Source organism: Rana temporaria, chromosome 4 (assembly GCF_905171775.1).
Source record: "Rana temporaria chromosome 4, aRanTem1.1, whole genome shotgun sequence".
Classification (NCBI taxonomy): domain Eukaryota; kingdom Metazoa; phylum Chordata; class Amphibia; order Anura; family Ranidae; genus Rana; species Rana temporaria.
The window spans coordinates 66270006-66284021 of NC_053492.1; the positions used below are offsets into that span (position 1 = coordinate 66270006).

The following is a 14016-nucleotide window of genomic DNA, read 5'->3' on the forward strand; positions in this document are numbered from 1 at the left end:
AATGTGTCAGAACCCGCATCGGAAGGATACAAAAGTAATATAACATTTTGGACAAAATGGTAATTTTCATTGAGTTAATCCAGCCTATCCAGGATAAGTGTGGGAACTGCCAAGACTGCATAAGCGCCGATAAGGAGCGAAGCAAGTATTAGTAATTAGATGAAAATAAAGAGGAACAGAAAGGGGTCAACCCAATACCAATGTACTCAATATGGGAGGAAGCTCATTGGAAGAGAAAATGGGTCTGTAGGCGAGTAACCAGGTCTGGTGTTAAGGTGAAATTAAGGGAAACTGTCTTGTCTAAATTGACACGTAGGCCCGAGATCGATGAGGATTGTTATAGAATCCACTGCAGATTGGGCAGGGTAGTAAGGGGGTTGGTCACAGTCAGAAGGGTGTCCTCTGCGAAAGATTAATTTTATATTCGTGGCCCGCATAAGGGATATCTGAGATGTTCTGATCGACGCATAGGGTCATTGCCAGGGGTTCAAGTGCTAGAATAAAAAGGGCTGCATCCCTGTCTTGTGCCCCTGAAGATGGAGAAGGGGGATGAGAAAAAAACATTGTATTTCACAGAGGCGGAGGGGGTCGAGTACAATGCCTGAATCTAGACTAAGATGGCCTCTCCAAAACCCCAGAGGGACAGGGAGTCAAAAGCTTTATAGAAATCCAGACAAAGCAGGAACCCCGGAATTTTCAGTTGATGTAGAAAATGTATAAGATAGATGGCTTTGCAAACATTGCATCTAGCTTGTCGTCCGGGAACAAAGCCAACTTGGTCTCTATGGACCAAGCGGCGCAAATATTTGTTGATGCGAAGACTTAAGATCTTCCCCAAAATCTTCAGGTCCTCATTTAGTAAGGAGATAGGGCGAAAGGATTGCGGTTCCGGAGTATCTTCTGATGTTATAGGGATCATGGAAATGTGCACTCTGAGTGCATCCAGGGAAGATAGCGACCCCTGTTTCAAGGCATTAAAGAAACTGGTTAAATAGGGAGCTAGAAGCTCAGAAAACTTATTGTAAGGCCCCGTACACACGGTCGGACAAAACCAATGAGAATGGTCCGACGGACCATTTTCATCGGTTCACCTCTCAAGTGCCCGTACGGCCTGATGTGTGTACACACCATCAGTTCAAAATCCGATCGGGTCAGAACGCGGTGATGTAAAACACACGACGTGCTGAATAAAACAAAGTTCAATGCTTCCAAGCATGCGTCGACTTGATTCTGAGCATGCGCGGGTTTTGAACCGATGCTTTTCTGTACTAACCATCGGTTTGGTCCGATGGGGCAGCGGTCCATCGGTTTGGTTTTGAAGCATGTTTTAAAATTTTGGACCGAAGGAAAACAGACCGATAGCCTATACACACGGTCGGTTTGGTCCGATGAAAATGAACTTCGGTTCATTCTCATCGGACCAAACCGACCGTGTGTATGGGGTCTAATAAAGCCCAGAGAATCCGTCTAGGCCAGGGGCCGAGGAAGGCTTCAAGGACTTGAAAGCTTGAAGGACCTCAGCTTCAGTGATGTTGGCCTTGATGTGATGGTGTCATGCACGTCATCGGCTAGTGCAGGAAGGTTCAGATCACAGGAAAATGCTTCTGTACGGTCAAGGGGGAATGGATCAGGCTTAGCATAAAGCTTTGATAAAAACTCAGCAAAAGTGGATGTGATGTTCTGGAGGCTGGAGGTGTGACCTCCTGCAGGCAATCAAACTGGCCTATAAGGTTTCCCCACTGAATTAAGCTTAATAGCCAACATCGGATCCAGTTTGTCTGCACAAGTATAGTATTTGTGTTTAGTGCAGCGGAGGGACTTTTTGGCCACCGAGGTTTAAATTAAGTCCAGGTCCGTGGCCAGGGCATCACAGGCCTTCCTGTGGGCTAGAACAAAGTTACATTTCAAGAGTCTTCACAAAGATAATTTAATAAAGCAGATAATACATCACCATTTCATGGTTATTTTTTGCCCTGTGTTAGATCATCATAGGTGAAACTATCCTTTAATTATTTAGATTGTTTAAAAATAAATTAGTATTCTCAGCTTCAAGCACATGCAAGCAGAACATTAACAAAGTTCCAGTTTATGGAAGCAACCTCTATTCACAGAGGTCAAAGCTGTGTTTAATTATCAGATAACAATACTCATTTCTGATATATTTTTTTCTCTTTTGAAGGATTAGCAAATCTTCCCCCCAACTGTGTGCCAGCAAGAATCCAATATTTGCATATTTCTGTCTCCAGATAATGTCCTGTCCCCAATCCTACTGTGCGCAAGGCCTTTATCTGCTTCTGTCACATGTTAGACACGAGTCACCTGTACGCTACCTGTTATATGCTCAGATTCTGTGAAATTAAGGAATGAAGAGGTTGGGAACCCCAGTGGGCAAATGATTCAACAAGAAGATAATGAAGGCCTCTGTCATTTTTTTTATATATTACATGTCACTGAGGATTATTCCCATAGTTTCATGGAAACTGTATTAGATTGACAGACGTTTTAAGCGTATTTTATTTAAAGGGGATGTATAGTCTTTTTAAAGCTTTTTTTTTAAAACTAAATGTTATACTAACAAGGTTCAAATAAAAAATGTGCGGAAGGGGTCAGCGAGGGGAATCAGAAAGCGGGTCTTAAATAGAAACGGGTGTGGCCGTGACAGGAAGGGGTGGGTCAAATTATTAGGGGGTGCACGAGTTTAGTCAGGCCTAGGGCAGCACAAAACCTAAATACACTACTGCATATAACAGTCCTGAAAGTGTGCAGAAGATTCAGGTGGCGGTTTCTCTTCAACACGGTGGAGATATCATTTTCTTATTATTTTAACAAGAGTAATTTGAACAAATACCTTTCTTTATTGAGAAGAAGAAAGGATAAGCAGGTTTTGACAACTTTCGAAATCTCTAATTCTGCTATCCCCTGAGGATGCTATTGTGTGAAATGCGTTGGAACAGAGTCTTGGAAGTGACGTCATCAAGCACGACCGTAGTGCAAAGAGGCGTGTGCGTCTTTTGGTAGATGATTGTTGCTCCCTGTTTCATGTTTATTGTAGATGTAATATTTTTTTAATAAATAAGAGTTTTATTGGGTAATGCACTATAGAGCTCTTTATCCTGTATGTGCACCTCTATTACAAGACTGGTTGCCGTGGTGTACCGAGCGGCAATAATCAAATGTATTTGGCCTGTTTTATGAGGCCTTGATCTCATGTAAGCAAGGTGTATGCTCACTGGGTTGGTGGAGGTACACTGAATTAGCTGTCAACAGTCAGCAGAAGATCCACTTTGGTTAATAAGATTTGGATAAACTTTTAATATGAACTTTTCGTTATTTATGGCACAAGTCACTTTTGTTGCACATAGCACTTTTGTTGTGTATGACCTCTAGCAGCATTTTTGTACATTCTTTTATTTATTTTTTTTGATATTCATTTTAATAAGTAATTTTCACATGAATTGTTGTTTATTTATAATTCATAATACAATTTTCCTTGTACTGGATTTCTTGAATGTACTGAAATGAGGTGGTAATTTTAAGAGGACAGCGCACCTAATTGGGTATGAAAATCTCTAGTGACCCAGCATCATTTTGGGCTTTTTGATTCAGGATAAGGCTGGTTTATGGCTACCCTTAGACTAGGCTCACATGGTTTCAGCATGTGCAGTTTCAGCCAGTGTTGCTATCTTTCTGTTAGAGGACCCTAAGCCTGTGATGTAACCGCTATCCTTTCAGTTCCATATCCAATCCCTGTGCAAAATTTGACGCTTCAACCTACGCCCCTTCCTAAGCAATGACACCACTAAGCTTCTAATTTACTCTCTGGTCATCTCTTGCCTAGACTACCGCAACTCCCTCCGCATTGGATTACTTTTACATAGGCTATCTGCTCTTAAGTTCATAGTGTATGCGAATGCCAGGCTCATCCACCTTACCAACCAATCCCTCCACTGGCTTCCGCTCACCAAATGAATTAAATTCAAAATACTAACAACAGCTTACAAAGCCATCCACAACTCAGCCCCCACCTACATCACTAACCTAGTCTCGAAATACCAACCAAACCATTCTCTTTATACCTCCCTTGACCTCCTGCTCTTCAGCTCCCTTGTCACCTCCTCTCACACTCGCCTTCAGAAGTTTTCAAGAGCCTCTCCAATCCTACAGAACTCTCTACCCCAATCTGTCCGGCTATCTCCTACTCTGTTTGCTTTCAGATGATCACTGAAAACCCTTATCTGCAGAGAAGCCTATCCTTCCCCCCCACCTAACAACTGTACTTTTATTTTCTCCATCAGCCCATTCCTTTTTGTATCACTTGACCCTCCTTTATAGATTATAAGCTCTAACGAGCAGGGCCCTCTGATTCCTCCTGTATTGTATTGAATTGTATTGTAACTGTACTGACGGCCCTCATGGTTTAAAGCACTGCGCAAACTGTTAGCGCTATATAAATCAAGAATAATAATAATAATAATGCCTAGCGCAGATACAAAGTTTAGATTGGCATGAAGCATCCCACTGCCCAATACATTTGGAAAGGTCTATTGAGCTGTTTGGGGGTACCAAATCCTCCAAGTTTAGTTTCCTTGGAGTACCTAGCTTTAGAGAGTAGCTTTCAGGATCAAACCTCAAATATTTTCTGATCCCTCAACCTTTACAATGAATGCTGTCTTGTTTCTATAAACCAACCAGTAATTTCATTTTATGGGCCCTCAGAGCCGGTTCACACTTCCGCGGCACGACTTCGGGGGCGACTCTGCAAGTCGTCCTGAAGACGACTTCAGAGGCGACCCGCAAAACGACTTCTGTATAGAAGTCAATGCAGGTCGCCCCGAGCCGCCCCCGAAGTCGTGCAAGAACCTTTTTCTAAGTCGGAGCGACTTGAGTCGCTCCTATTAGAACGGTTCCATTGCATTGAATGGGACGCGACTCGTCAGGCGGCTGAGCCGCCGTACGAGTCGCCCCAGTGTGAACCGGCTATTAGAATCTACTACTCATCACCATTTAATGTCCAGTATTTGTACCATCAACACTTTCATTGTGCAGTTGCCACCACAGTACTGTCGTCGAAATGCTTTCATCTATTTTTTCTTTTAGACAACTTCTAGCCCCTGAGAATAACGTTCATTGTTAGGTGTCCACAATATTTTGAAGATTCATGCTTTTTGTCTGTTTACAATGAAGCCATATTTTAAAATTTGTTTTGAGTATATATTGAGTGCCGTGAGAAAAGCTTATGCTCAGATTTGTTTTTCATTACCAAAATGCACCACGCCTGACAAAACACTTCTCTTCACCGTTGTCAAACTAACTGTGCTTTTGTTATGGAAATTCTTAAGTACTTTTTGGTTCCAGGTAAAAAGGAATACAGATGACTGCAGGTTGATTAACAAAAAAGTCCCCGCTGTGATTTGTCTTACAAAGAGAGAGCGTCTCAGGCTGGCCGTGGGTTTATTACATGGTGTTAATACTCCTGAGGATAACATCTCATTAGAAGTCCGCTGCTGCTTGTTTTTCTATTCAGGATGGGACTTGTACAAAGGCTTGTTAATGAAAAATGGGTCCTGCACTTACAATGTATCTGGACCCAAGTATTCACAGAGGTATTTGCAGTGTTTATTGCAATCACTCATTTTCTACACTGATGGGTCAATTCTTCCAGAACTGAGTTTTAGAAGATGCCAAAGGGTCGGGATGGCCAAGTGACCTCTAATAGCTTTTGGAATCAGTGAGCAGTCTACATACGAGTTACCAGCTGTGCCCAGTGTTGCCAACCTACCAGATTGAAATTTACTGACACAACACCCAAAATTTACTGGCAAGTTTTTACTGGTATTTCAAAGTTACAAAATGACAGTTTTAAGTGCAAATTAGAGGCCCAGATTCTCAAAGGAGTTACGACGGCGTATCTCCAGATACGCCGTCGTAACTCTGAGTGTGAGGCATCGCATCTCTGCGCCCGATTCATAGAATCAGATACGCCTCACTGTTGCCTAGATACGAGCGGCGTAAGTCTGCTACGCCGTCGTATCTTGGGGTGCATATTTACGCTGGGCGCTAGGTGGCGCTTCCGTTGATTTCCGTGCCGAATATGCAAATGAGCTAGATACGCCGATTCACGAACGTACGTGCGCCCGGCGTATCAAGATACGTAGTTTACGTAAGGCGTCGGACCGGCGTAAAGTTACCCCTCATAAAGCAGGGGTAAGTCATGTTAGGTATGGACGTTGGAAACGTCCGAACAGCGTCGTATTTTACGTCGTTTGCGCAAGTCGTCCGTGAATGGGGCTGGGCGTAGGTTACGTTCACGTCGCCTAAGCATTGAGCGGGCGTAATTTAATTTGAACATTCAACGTGATACAGAGCATGTGCACGCATGCGCCAGTCGTTCGGCCATGCATCTACATGGGGTCAGGCTTAATTTAAATACAACACGCCCACGACCTGCCTACTTTGAAATACGCGCGCTTACGCTGGCCCATTTACGCTACGCCGCCGTAACTTAGGACGCAAGTGCTTTGTGAATACTGCACTTGCCTCTCTAAGTTGCGGTGGCGTAGCGTAAATAAGATACGCTACACCCGCACATAGTTACGCCGCCCTACGTTAATCTGGGCCAGAGTATTTAGGCTACAAACAAATACAATGTGAAATTAGCAATATGATTTAAAGCGGGAGTTCACCCATAAAACAAATTTTCCCCTTAGATGGATGCTCATTTTGTCTAGGGGAATCGGCTAGTTGTTTTAAAATATGAGCTGTACTTACCGTTTTCGAGATGCATCTTCTCCGTCGCTTCCGGGTATGGGTCTTCGGGAGCGGGCGTTTCTTCTTGATTGACAGTCTTCTGAGAGGCTTCCGACGGTCGCATCCATCGCGTCACTAGTAGCCGAATGAAGCCGAACGTCGGTGCGGCTCTATACTGCGCCTGCGCACCGACGTTCGGCTTCTTTCGGAAAATCGTGACACGATGGATGCGACCGTCGGAAGCCTCTCGGAAGACTGATAATCAAAATAGGAACGCCCAGTCCTGCAGCCCATACCCGGAAGCGGTGGAGAAGATGCATCTCGTAAACGGCAAGTACAGCTCATATTTTAAAACAACTAGCCGATTCCCCTAGACAAAACGAGCATCCATCTAAGGGTAAAAAGTGTTATGTACGGGTGAACCCCCGCTTTAAGGTAGATAAGGCAAAAAAAACATTTTTCTTATTTTATTTTTGATATAGTAAATAAGTAGCTCTGGGTGGCACACACACACACTAAATTGACTCTCACAGTGACACTGACAGCAGTGTGTAGCAGCACAGATGATGATGAGACCTCACTGACACAACACGTCCCCTCCTGAGTCGCAGTGACAGTCTCTCTCTATGCCAAATGGTCCCTCCAGTCCAGACCAGTCTAAACAGCACTGACGGTCCCGTTCCCGGTCCCAACCTGCCTTGCTCTCATATCGCAGACCCACACATGAGGCTCTGGCTACTCTGCTTGGCTCTATTGCACCATGACATCACAAGACATGCCCAGGTACTGCCTCTGCCAGAGCTGCCTGATCACACTGTAGCAAGCACTTGGATGGTCTCAGCCGGCTCTGGACCAATCTAAGCGTCGCAGCCTTATTTTTTACTGGCAACATTTTACTTTTACTGGCATTTACTGGCAGGAGAAAATTGCCTTTATTTTTACTGCCTGCCAGTAAAATTACTGACAGTTGGCAACACTGGCTGTGCCTCACTTCTGCACAAAGTTCAGCTAGTATAGTTTTATCTGTCCTTTTTAAGAGAATGTAGATACCTTCAAATGTTCCTTCTAATGGGCACCCCAAATCATAGGTGCCCGGTGTACACCAACCTCAACTGCAACTCCACATCCAAAAATGCAATACATGCATCGTTCTGCATTTTCTGTAATTGGTTCTTTTAAAGCATTGACTAGAGTGGACGTAAAAATATATATTTTTTTAAACCAGAAAAGATAATGAGACAAAATATTCCAGCTAACAGTGATATAGATATCAACAAAAACCAACAAAGCTTCTGAGCCTCTCCCAACAAATAAATACTGTGTTTGAGTACTTGGTTTCTGTGCAGATTTCAATAGGTACCAGCACAGAATTGCTCCAATAATTTTGGTTATTCAGTATACTGTATATAATGCACTAATTCCAGCACAGAATTGCTCCAATCATTTTGTTATTCAGTATACTGTATATAATGCACTGATTCCAGCACAGAATTGCTCCAATCATTTTGTTATTCAGTATACTGTATATAATGCACTGATTCCAGCACAGAATTGCTCCAATCATTTTGGTTATTCAGTATACTGTATATAATGCACTGATTCCAGCACAGAATTGCTCCAATCATTTTGGTTATTCAGTATACTGTATATAATGCACTAATTCCAGCACAGAATTGCTCCAATCATTTTGTTATTCAGTATACTGTATATAATGCACTGATTCCAGCACAGAATTGCTCCAATCATTTTGGTTATTCAGTATACTGTATATAATGCACTGATTCCAGCACAGAATTGCTCCAATCATTTTGGTTATACAGTACAGTAAAACCTTGGTTTGAGAGTAATTTGGTTTGAGAGGGTTTTGCAAGACAAGTGAAATGTTTTAATAAATTTTGCCTTGGTATACAAGCGATGTCTTGATATAAGAGTAGCGTCATGTCACAACTGAGTATAAAAAAGAAGAGAGGAGCAATATGGTTACATTTAATGAAGGTACAACATTTAGCAACTTATTGCTACACTTAGAGGTGCCTCTCTTCTTCTACCCTGTAAAAAAAATGCTTTGATATACAAGTGCTTTGGATTACAAGCATGTTTCTGGAACGAATTATGCTCGCAATCCAAGGTTTTACTGTATACTGTATATAAGGAAAAGATTATTTCACCATTTTAGGCGTTAACATAGTGTAGGCAATTGGGGTTCGAATTCATCAAGAAAAAAGCCCCCCGGACACAGGGTGTTTGTCCAGCTCTCCTAAACACGTTTCCTCCAGGCAGCAGTGTTTTCGCAGAAAAAAAACACTTGATGTGTGTAAAAATAGCTTGGCCGATAATTCATTTCATTGGCCAGAATAATCATTTCTGGCCATTGAAATGAATAAATGCTCAAGTGCTTGATGCATCTGCGTTTAGACACATTAAAATGCGTCAAAGTATATTTTCTTCCAAAACGCAGCTGCTACTGGTTGTACAGTCTTTTTCTGCATCTAATGCCCCTGCCTCCAAAATCTATGTGTGCATGGGCACCTAGACTAGCGTGGAGGGGGGGTTTAGAGGCAGACATTTTTAAAGCTCAGTGTGCATAAAGACTAAAGATTAGAGACATGGTTGTTTTAAATCTTCATTAACATTTATGATACTTTACCGAAAGCAGGAGTACCTGTTCCACCGTGGTAAATGCTGCCATTTCCCATTAGAGATTGCTATAAATATTGAATTAGGCAATCTCTACAGTTTTCCATAGAACATTTTGTAACATAAGGGATAATGTACACTACATATGCTGTAACAATGTACTTGGCCTACAGGTCACATCTGTTTACCCAATCATTGAACTCTGCATTGTACATGTTCTCTTGTCTTACCGATCATTGGTGATTCAATAAAACTCCAGGTATTGGTCTGAGGCACATAGGACTGCAGGACCCCTGCTGCCCTGCCCGCTTCATTCACTCCTCCGAAAACGTAGATCTTCCCTCCACACACAGTGGCTGCCGCAGAGTGAACCGGTTTCGGAAGAGCCGCTACCGCCTCCCACTGGTTGATAATTGTATCATACCTAAAAAACACAAAATTGTTATTGTTAGCAGCTATGACAGCATTCCTGAAACAACACAATAATCATAACCAATTACGTTAAAGTGTATCTCTGTCCAAAAATGTTAATTCGGGATATAGCTGAGAATGTTTGAAACTTTGACAGGTCTTTACTGCTCCCTTCCCTCTCTTTGCTACTGACCCCTCTAGGGAGCTTCCCCCTTCTGTTTGTCTATTGGGATGTGTCATGTGAATGCCTTGGCACTGATCTTCACAAAAGGTTGACATTTGCACTTTGCAGATGAGCAGGTCTGAGGGCTCCGGGGGAAGATCTGCTGCAGAAAGTCAACAATGCCAGCTGACAGATGGCTGTGCCTATTATTCAGGTCTTATTTAATTTTTTTTATTCTTATTTTTATTTTTATTAGAAATGTATGGCAATCAGCCATAATCTTGCGACCACTGACAGTTAAAGTGAATGACATTGATTTTCTTAAAGCGGAGTTCCAGACTTTTAATGTTTATTAAAAGTCAACAGCTACAAAAATTGTAGCTGCTGACTTTTAATAAACAGACACTTACCTGTTCCACGGTCCAGTGATGCGGCCGCACGGAGTGCCGCTCCTCTTCCCGCTCCTCTCCCCTGCGCCTCCATTCACACTCTGGGCATCCGGCCGTGACAGCTTTCAGTTTCACGGCCAGGCACGCACTGCGCATGTGCGAGTTGCGTGTGCGATCTACTGGGACCTATCACTTGCCCCAGGAGATCGCCTAGAGGGATGAGCTGCCTAGGGGCAGAGGAGGAGTCGCCTAGGCGGTCCCTAGGTGGAAGTAGGAAGTACCGCTCCTAACAAAGCCCCCACTCCCCCACCAAAAAAATGACATGCCAAGTTTGGCATGTAAGGGGACGAGGAGTGCTTAAAGCGGATGTTCCACTTTTGGGTGGGACTCCGCTTTAATGCAATGGCAGATAAAAGTGGGTGGGATATATTTGGCAGCAAGTGAATGCTTTGTCCCTGAAGTTGATGTTCTAGAAGCAGAAAAAAATGTGCAAGCATAAAAATTTGAGTAACTATCAAGGGCCAAATTGCAATGGGTTGAGGACTGGGTCAGAGCATATGCAAAACGGCTGCTTTTGTGGGATGTTCCTGATCTTCAGTGGTCAGGACCTACCAAAAGTGGTCCAAAGAAGGAAAACCAGTTAACAAGTGACAGGGCCATGGGCAGCCAAGGCTCATTATTGCATGTGGGGAGTGAAGGCTTGTTATGTAGTCTGATCCAATAGAACAGTGGTCATCAACCCTGTCCTCAGGGCCCACTAACAGGCCAGGTTTGCAAGATAACTGAAATACATCACAGGTGACATATTTTGCTGCTCAGTGATTGCAGTATTCTAGTCTGCATCTCCCCATGGTAATACATAAAAACCTGGCCTGTTAGTGGGCCCTGAGGACAGGGTTGATGACCACTGCAATAGAAGATCTACTGTAGCTCATATTTCTGAAAAAGGTAATGTTGGTTCTTATATAAACGTGTCAGAACACACAGTGCAGTTTTCTGTGTATGGGGTCGTGTAGCCGCAGACCAGTTAGGGCGCCAATGCTGATCCATGTCCACAGCTACAATGGGCATGTGAGCATCAGAACTGGACCACACAGCAATGGAAAGACGTGGCCTGGTCTGATGAATCATGTTTTCTTTTGGATGGCCAGGTGCGTGTGTGTCATATATCTGGGGAAGAGGTAGCATCAAGAGGACAAGATGGCAAAGGCTTAAAGGATCTTCTGCTGATGCAACAGCATAGTTTCAGAGGTCTAATGGAGTCCATGCCTCAATGTGTCAGGGCTGTTCAGGCGGCAAAACGGGTACCTACTTAGTACTTAATATTAGGTGGATGGTCATAATATTATAGCTTTTTGGTATATATATAGGAGCACAGTATGTACATTAACTTAAACAGTTCACATTTATGTGTAATCCTTTTTTAATGGATGTGTAGGAAGAAAAGGCCAGACTTGCAAGGTTAGAGCACTTAAGCTCCTATTGTACTTTAGGAGCAAGTATTTTGAACATGCATTGTATATATGCATGAATCAATAGATACATCCATGTTACATTGTCATATTGCCTCTATCTCTAATTGTTACATGGAACTACATTCCATGATCCTTTATGCCAAAGGAATTAAGGTTCTATGCAGTAATGCACAGAAACACAATTGCTATGACGTCAGCCTGCTCTGCACACATAAAGAACACTGGTCATTGTGTGCTCAAGTCCAGAAAGAAGAGGAGGTTAACATTTAGATGGATACAAGACAATCACAAATATTCCAAGTGCTGAATTGTCCCTGGAATATAGTTCATTACGTTGATAGCCGCAAGGAAGATGGGTATTTAAAGAATGCATACCTCGCATCCCAATTACATACTGCTTTTTGTATATGCTAAGACCTGCTATTGAGCTTTGCCCAATGTTGATATATTAGCTGTGAGCAAATTAGGTTTGATATTGCCTAAAGTAAGGTTGTTGAGATTTTACCTTCTGCCTTTTCCCAAGGATAATCGGTTAGCACTGGCCATAGCAACAGGACACCTGTATAATGGATCAATTTCCAAACTGGGGTTCTATGGAACCCAATGGGCCCTGCCACTTATACTGCTCATGCCTCACTATTGGTCAGTGCGGTTGCCCATTACAATAATGGGCCAGTGGTGAGGTAAAGTAGGCAAGTTGGTGGGCCAGGCTTGAACCCAGCAAATTATGTTGGTGTATTTATGTTACAGCTCGTTAAAATAGTGTGTCTTATGCCCTGTACACACGATCGGTTTGTCCGATGAAAACAGACCGATTGACCGTTTTCATCGAACAAACCGAACGTGTGTGGGCCCCATCGGTTTGCTTTCCATCGGTGAAAAAAAATAGAACATGTTTTAAATTTTTCCTATGGATAAAAAAACGATAGAAAAAAACGCATGCTCAGAATCAAGTTGACACATTTTTGGAAGCATTGAACTTCATTTTTCTCAGCACGTTGTAGTGTTTTACGTCACCACATTTTGGCACGGTCGGATTTTTGACTGATGATGTGTAGGCAAGACTGATGAAAGTCAGCTTCATCGGATATATGACGAAAAAATTTATCGGATTAGATTGCATCAGATATCCGATCGTGTGTACGAGGCTTTTCTGAACTTGAACACTGCATATAAACTGGGAGTACTGCTCTATACTCGGCATTTTCAACCAAGGTTCCTTGGAATCCTAGGGTTCCTCCAGAGATTGCTAGGGGTTTTTTGATCTATGGCAAATTGACCTCCTAACTGATGATACTTTGCCAACTGGCAGAGTCAACAGCATATCAATGTTTTTCGCCGTCAGCAAGGGTGTCATTATCATTGTAAGGGGAGCATTTTCCCACTGACCCCTGAATAGAGTTTTAGCGGGGGGAGGTTTAAAAAGTAAAAATGAGAACATTTTAAATTCCAGGGTTCCTCTGGGGTAAAAAGGGTTGAGAAAGGCATACAGTACTATAGTAACTCTTATGCCTCGTACACACGGCCGGACTTTCCGAGAAAAAAAGTCAGACATGTTTTTTTTCTCGGAAAGTCTGGCCGTGTGTTGCCTCCATCTGACTTTTTTTCTCAGAAGTCCGACGGACCTTAGATAGAGAACCTGTTCTCTATCTTTTCCGATGGACTTCCGACAGTCTCACGGCGGACTTTTGCATGGTCAAAAGTCCGACCGTGTGTACGAGGCATTAAAAAGCATTGGGCTTAGATACCCATTTTATTAGTAATAGTTACTACATTCTAATAATTGCACGCTACAGTATATTTGAGGTGGAAAGATTAATCACAGCATGCACCAGGGAAGGAGGAATTTTTCCTGATCCCGATTTCACTTTTTTTTTTTCACCCAAGACCACTTTCACACTGAGGAGTTTTTCAGGCGATACACCGCTAAAAATAGCGCTGCTATACCGCCTGAAAAACTCCTGCACTGCATACTCAATGTGAAAGTCCGAGGGCTTTCACACTGAGGCGATGCGCTGGCGGGAGAGGAAAAAAATCTCCTGTCAGCAGCATCTTTGGAGTGGTGACAGGAGCGGCGTGTATACCGCTCCTTCCCATTTAAAACAATGGGAACCGCGGCAATACCGCCCACAATGCGCCTCTGCTAAGTTCCTTGTACAATTTTCCTTAAAGTGGTTTTAAACCCTTACAGGCC

At 43.0% G+C, this 14016-nt stretch overlaps 1 protein-coding gene across 2 annotated transcripts in view; it reads right to left on the reverse strand.

The window, feature by feature from the left end:
* KLHL29 (kelch like family member 29) overlaps positions 1-14016 on the reverse strand; it is a 1298229-nt gene that overhangs the window by 64522 nt on the left and 1219691 nt on the right. For both annotated transcript variants that reach the window (XM_040348525.1, XM_040348526.1), the window contains exon 14: positions 9615-9808. In XM_040348525.1, coding sequence (XP_040204459.1) covers positions 9615-9808 — 194 coding nt within the window. The remainder of the gene's footprint in view (positions 1-9614; positions 9809-14016) is intronic.